The 7087-nt window shown below is 47.5% G+C and overlaps 1 protein-coding gene across 1 annotated transcript; it reads left to right on the forward strand.

Moving 5' to 3' along the window:
* Positions 1-920: 920 nt before the first annotated feature.
* LOC141809418 (SERTA domain-containing protein 2-like) lies at positions 921-7038 on the forward strand. Its single transcript, XM_074696423.1, has 2 exons — positions 921-1217; positions 4250-7038. The coding sequence occupies exons 1-2, from the start codon at positions 1213-1215 to the stop codon at positions 5175-5177; spliced, it is 933 nt and encodes a 310-aa protein (XP_074552524.1). The 5' UTR covers positions 921-1212; the 3' UTR covers positions 5178-7038.
* The last annotated feature ends 49 nt before the right edge of the window (positions 7039-7087 follow it).

Here is a 7087-nt window from a genome sequence, read left to right on the forward strand (position 1 = left end):
ATTCAGCTGTTCTCACTGTCTGAAGTTCCTCGAAAGTTCCTCTAAAGTTCTTCTAGAGTTCCACAGTGTCCGTGGATGTCTCCTCTGTATTCCTTTCAGTCTCCATCTGTAGCAGCTCTTCTTCTGTGTGCTCCGGTTCATACAGGTATCCTTTTGGTTCCAAAGTGAATGAAACTTCATCGTCGCTGTCATAGTCACTCATTTTGAATTTCCTACGCTGCCTCACAATCCTTAGAGTACAAACAAAAGAATTACGATACTTGATCAAACTTACACGAGGCTACAACCGGCGCCCGAAGCATAGCTTGTTTACATTCCCTACAGCTGAAAGGAGGAGGAGGGACGGAGGGCACTAGCGCTGCGCGGAAGGATACATGACCAATTAGTTAGGTCCAGATAAATGTTTATATCTCTGAAGACTTAATGCACTTAAAAAATATTTTATGTAGCGTACTCTCAAACTGTGGTATTACTTTTTGATTTTAGTTCTTGTAGGCAGAGAAAATAGCCTTTGAATTTGGTACCGTCTGTCCCTGTTAGCGTCTATTTCCTCGTCACCATCGATTACAGTTTGTGTCTTACTGAGGGAGAGGAGACAACTTTCTACTGTATCTAATGTCCTTAGTGGTCACATAGAGCTCATACAACCCCACTTCAAAAAAACTGAACTGTCCTTTTAATGTATAGCCTACATTCGTCGTGTTTTTTAAATAGTGTTTTATTGACCTTTGTGAATTTGTGTAACAACAGCTGAAGATAAATGTATAAATGGCTGTGTGAGGCACTTTGAATAAAGTAGTAACCAAGTTTAAAGAAAGAAAGAAAGAAATCCCCAAACTGGTTTTATTTTGAAGTGGTCACCGGAAGTGATGTAAACGGCGGTTTCGTGGGACTTGACGCGCGTGCCTCTGTGACACATCTCCGCCTCCATTTCTTCAGTGAGTGAGTGTGCGTGTAAGAGTGTGCGTGTGTCAGTGTGTGTGTGTCAGTTTGTGTGTGTGTGTCAATGTGTGTGTGTCGCTGAGGCCGAAGCAGCAGCGGGACGAGCGGCGGAGGAAACAACAAACAAACGGACCAACAAACTAACGGACTAACGGACTAACGGATCCGTTCTTCGGTTCTCTGGTTTCGGACAGTCGGCAGCTCCGCTCCCGGCCCCTCAGACCCGACGACACCCATGCTGCAGAGGAGACCCTGGACGGGACTGACTACATGCGGTGAGTGACGGACCAGGTCCTTTAAAAACCCGAACTTCTCCGCGGGTACGGACCCGGAGCGGGTCTAACTTGAACCCAGGAGGAGGAGGAGGAGGAGGAGGAGGAGGAGGAGGAGGAGGAGGAGGAGGAGGAGGAGGAGGAGGAGGAGAGTTGCTGGTGTTAGTGCAGTTCACAGTTAAACAGTCAGGAAACTTGGGGTTTGGAGCGGGAGTGAAGGGGCTACACCGTGGGTTTGTGTCCGGGGGCGGGGCCCTGGTGGCGGGGCAGCTGGCGGGGAGCAGCCGGTGGCCTGGAGGTCCCGGAGGATCCGGAAACCAGCTGCTGCTCTGACAGCTGAGCCACGGGTCCCCCACCCACCCACCCACGGTGACAGATCCACAGAGGAGACAAACTGTCAGATCTGTCCGGACCGGGTCAGAACCAGAACATGGTCACCGGTTCGGATCGTTCCAATATTGTTGTCTGAGCCTGCTCCTGTGTGCTGTCAGGGAGTTTTAACTTTTTACACTTTACACCCTGGAAGTTCCCAAAGGCTCCAAATATTCCTCCTTTCTTCCCCTGCTCCCACTGAAAAAAGGACAAAATGTGTAACGAGCTGATTAAAACATAATTTAACCTTTTTTCAAACAGAAATACAGAATATCATACTTTTAAAATGAGCTGTTTTGGTTTAAAACAAGACAAAAAAGACAAAAAGTCAACTGTGAGATAAAACGTCAAAGTAAGAACACACAAAGCCTAATTTAAGAGAAAAGAAATTAACATTGGGATTGTAAAAGTCAAAATGAAGAGATAAAATTCAAAATAAAGAGATTAAAAAACAAAAAACAAAATAAGAGGTAAGTATAAAACCATGAAATAGAAAAGGCTAAATAAAGACAAAAAGTCAAAGTACATACAAAGTAGAAATCAAGATAAAGTTGGACATAAAGCGCTGAGATAAATAGATTTAAAATCAAAATAAAGCCAAAACCAAGAGGTAAGAAATAAACTTTAAGATAAAAAGTGGGAATAAAAAGAATAAAATAAAAGTAAATAAAAAAATCAACTATCAGGTGAAAGTCAGAGTTAGGAAACAGGAAGTTATTCCTGTGGGTCAGACGTAAAAACAACAGTTTTTGTGTGAAGATACAGTTTCTGTTTGCCTTAGAAGATCCTAACCTGGAAAAATGAAAATGAGATATAAACCAATCACTGCTCTGAAGCCTCTGAAAGCTTAAGGCAAACCTTCAATAACACGATAAACTATGTTAAACTGAATCACTTCCTGTGGATCAGCTCTGAGGGCTGAAGCTGAGTCAAACAGGACTCTCTGAGGTCCAGGGTGCTGGTCTGAAACGGTTCATCCCCAGTATTTAACTACGCTCTGAGCGTTTCTGGGTGTGTTTTGAACTACAGCAGCTCTATTCACCTGCACAGCTCCGACCTTCACAGACGGGTTCAACAGGAGCTGAGAGCAGGAGAGGGATGATGGGTAATGGAGGTGATGGGAGGAGAGGTGGACTGGCTCTGGTTTGAGCTGTGGTCAGAGATCAACCGCTATGCAGGGCTCAAAGGTTGGCATCCTGTGGCGTCCTGTGGCATCCTGTGGCATCCTGTGGCGTCCTGTGGCGTCCTGTGGCGTCCTGTGGCATCCTGTGGCGTCCTGTGGCGTCCTGTGGCATCCTGTGGCGTCCTGTGGCGTCCTGTGGCGTCCTGTGGCGTCCTGTGGCATCCTGTGGCATCCTGTGGCGTCCTGTGGCGTCCTGTGGCATCCTGTGGCATCCTGTGGCGTCCTGTGGCATCCTGTGGCGTCCTGTGGCGTCCTGTGGCATCCTGTGGCGTCCTGTGGCATCCTGTGGCATCCTGTGGCGTCCTGTGGCATCCTGTGGCGTCCTGTGGCATCCTGTGGCATCCTGTGGCGTCCTGTGGAGTCCTGTGGCATCCTGTGGCATCCTGTGGCATCCTGTGGCATCCTGTGGCGTCCTGTGGGCGGAGTCTTAAGGAAGACGAAGAAGAAGCAGCAGTTAAAAAGTGGAGCAGGCGGAGCAGCGAGGGTTATGGCAGACACACAGACGTTCACTCTGCCCTCCATACAATCAGCACTGTGTGTGTGTGTGTGTGTGTGTGTGTGTGTGTGGGTGTGTGTGTGTGTGTGTGTGTGTGTTACGTAAGGACTCCACACTGGACTCACACACTCTGCCTGACGCCAGATACACACCACGCCGATTCTGGAGCTGACCCAGGCCGTGTGAGACACCAGAGACCAGCTGCTGGACTGCTCTTTAAACCTTTAAACCTTTAAACCTTTAAACATAAAACTTAAACCTTTAAAACTTAAACCTTTAACCTTAAACTTTAAAACTTAAACCTTTAACCTTAAACTTTAAAACTTAAACCTTTAAACCTTAAACTTTAAAACTTAAACCTTTAAACCTTAAACCTTTAAACCTTAAACCTTTAAAGGAAGGGCTTGGAAGTCGTCTGTTTCCTAAGTTTTGTTGCTCAGAGAGTCAGAAGGTGTTGAACGCCCACCACATCAGCTGACTGAGACTCACATGAGCACAGGTCAGCTGACTGTCAACACACACACACACACACACACACACACACACACACACACACACACACACACACACACACACACTCACTCACACACTCACACACTCACACACACACTCCCCACCAGAGTTTCTGGGGAAGCCAAGTAAACCTGTGACTCCTCCAGCACAGGAACATGTCAGTCAGTCATTTCCTCTCTGGTCATGTGACCACTGTTTATACTGACCCTTACACTGGGACAGCTGGTTTGTGTGTCATTAACGCCCTCTGCTGGGTAGAGCTCAGAGCAGCGCCCCCTGCTGTCAGACATTTAATAACACAATCTGCTAAAATATATTTAAAGTGTTTGTTTGATCACTTCACAGTTTAGTCTCTGCTCCCTGTCTCTGACCCATCTTTGACCTGTCTTTGACTCATCTTTGACTCATCTTTGACTCATCTTTGACCTGTCTCTGACCCGTCTTTGACCTGTTTCTGTGTCTCCTCCTCAGATTTATGTTGGGTAGCTCGGTGAAGAGGAAGCTGAGTGAGGATGAGGACGGTTTGGAGGCAGACTTGCGTCCCCTGGCGGCGGGCGCGGTGTCCCAGGCGGCCTTCACGTTGCAGCGTCAGACCGTCCTCAACATGTCCGTCATGAAGCTGTACAGCCCACGCCTCGGCGCTGACCCCCGCCTGCAGCGCCGTGTTCTCATTAACAACATCATTCGCCGCATCCACGCTGAGCTCCAGCAGGAAGGAGGCCAGGGCGCCCTCTTCTCCTCCGCTGCACCTCCTCTATCAGCCGTCAGAGAGCCCAGACAAGCCCCGCCCCCTTTGCCATCCTTTATCTTCTCCTCGCCACTGTCGGGCCTGACGGCACTGGACTCCTGCCTGACGCCGGCCTCCCTGCTGGAGGAGGACATGCCCATGTTCTTCACCCTGCCCTCCTCCTCCTCCCAACACATCCACCTGCACCACTCCCCCCGACCGCCACCGCCACCGCCACCGCCACCAGAACTGCTAGCACCTCCCAAAGACAGCTTCACCTCCGCTCTGGAGGAGATTACGGAGCTCTGTCCCTTCTCTTTGACCTCCAGACCTCCTTCACTTCCTCCCCGGGTCATGTTTGATGTCATCATGAAGGAGGAGGTGGAGGAGGGGCGGGGCTTACAGGAGGTGGAGGAGAGGTCAGAGAAGCCTCCTCCTCCCTCGTCCTCCTTCCTCACAGACTTCGCCCTGGACGACTCCCTCTTCACAGACATTGACTCCTCCATGTACGACCTAGGGCCCTGCCCGCCCCCTTCAGGAGCTCCTCCCACAAAGATGGTGCCCGTGCTGATGTCTGGGTATGGGGCAGCAGGGGGCGGGGCTCAGAACCCGCCCTTCAAGATGGACCTTACAGAACTGGACCACATCGTGGAGGTTTCGGTCGGCAGCTGAGGGGAAACCAGGAAAACTTAAAAAACTTTACGTTCATGATGAGACCTCAGTAGATTTAGGATCCTGGTCCTGGATCCTGGTTGTGGTGACATCTTCCCAGGTTCAGAGTCAGCAGGAAGAAGCTTTTTTACTGTTTTTTATCAACCAGAGGAAACTCAGTGCCTTTCTGAACCTCTTCTCTCAATCAGAGTCCAGGGTGCAGTTCCTCCTCCTGACAGCAGGGGGAGCAGTGAGCCTGGCTCTGTCCAACCACAGACCTATAACCATGTAAAGCTCTGTGTTTGGTGAGCAGTGACAGCAGCAGGTGGTGATGATGATCAGAAAGATGACATCAGAGACTTCCTGGAATGTTCCCCCGTGCCCTGGTGTGTTCTGTCCTCCTTGATGTGTTCTGTCCTCCTGGTTCTCCTTGATGTGCTCTATCCTCCTTGATGTGTTCTGTCCTCCTGGTTCGCCTTGATGTGCTCTGTCCTTTTGGTTCTCCTTAATGTGCTCTGTACTTCTGGTTCTCCTTGATGTGCTCTGTCTTTCTTGATGTGTTCTGTCCTCCTGGTTCTCCTTGATGTGTTCTGTCCTCCTGGTTCTCCTTAATGTGCTCTGTCCTCCTTGTTGTGTTCTGTCTTCCCTGGTGTGTTCTGTCCTCCCTGGTGTGTTCTGTCCTCCCTGGTGTGTTCTGTCCTCCCTGGTGTGTTCTGTCCTCCTTGTTGTGTTCTGTCTTCCCTGGTGTGTTCTGTCCTCCCTGGTGTGTTCTGTCCTCCCTGGTGTGTTCTGCCCTCCTTGATGTGTTTTGACCTCCAGGTTCTCCCTGATGTGTTCTGTCCTCCTAGTTGTGTTCTGTCCTCCTTGATGTGCTCTGTCCTCCTTGTCCTCCTTGGTGCTGACTGATGAAATGACTTGTGCTCATAGTTTGACCAATCAGCAGCTGGAAGCCGTTCTTATCGGTTGAAATCAAGACGAATACATTATTAATTCATTAATTTATCATCAGGAGAAAAAAAAACTCTGTCATGTCTCGAAATCAAAAGTTATTAATTTCTATTTCAATTTTTATTTATTTAAAAGTCAGAAAAAATATTATGAATTTATTTCATAACCACAAGACAGAAAAATCTTTGTTACATCGAGATAACAGACCTGCATAAAGAGATAGAAAGCCGTCATTACGTGAGAATGGTGCAAAAAAAGGAGAAAAATCCCCTGCCGGTCTCATTTTTTTGACTTTTAAAATACTTTTATCAAAACACCCAAAATGACCTTTAGATGACAGAGAAGGTTGTTAAACTTTTTGTGGAAATATTTTTCAAAATAATCCGATTGTCTGTTTTGTTTGAATGAACGATGTCCTGATCAAGTCAGACTGGGTCCGGTGAAGAACCTGAAACCAGAGTCGGTCTTCTTCATGATCAGGTCTCTGCTGCCACCTGCTGACAGACCAGTTACACTGATCACTGAACACAGCAGGTTTTAACTTTTGCGACTGCTCTCCTTCATTTTTGACTTTGATACGTCATTTTTGACAGAGTAAAAACTTTTCTGCTGGTCCTTGAATCCCACTGAACCTTCTCTTTCTGTCTTTGTCGTTTGTTCAGGAGCTTTCTTCTCTTTTTCTTGTTAACTTTTAATGAACAGAAGAAACAGCTGATTTCTCTTTGTGTCTTCACTTTGCTGTAAACTGCTTTTCTTCCATGACCTGAGCTCCGACTTTGGGAGACTCATTTTCTACATTCAAAACAGATGATGTGATTTCTTTTATATCTGTGGTTTTTGTTTTTTCATCATTTACAGCTTCAGCTCCTGAAAAGTTTCAGAAAATGTGAAAGAAAAAGAAGTTGTGATGTTTTTGTAAATGAATGAATCTGAATCTTTAATTGACAAAAAGTGCAAAGACAACAAACCAGGAGTTTAGAGTG

Source organism: Halichoeres trimaculatus, unplaced genomic scaffold (genome assembly GCF_033239565.1).
Source record: "Halichoeres trimaculatus isolate MK-OKI-2021-1 unplaced genomic scaffold, fHalTri1.1 fHalTri1_scaffold_2, whole genome shotgun sequence".
In the NCBI taxonomy this organism is placed as follows: Eukaryota; Metazoa; Chordata; class Actinopteri; order Labriformes; family Labridae; genus Halichoeres; species Halichoeres trimaculatus.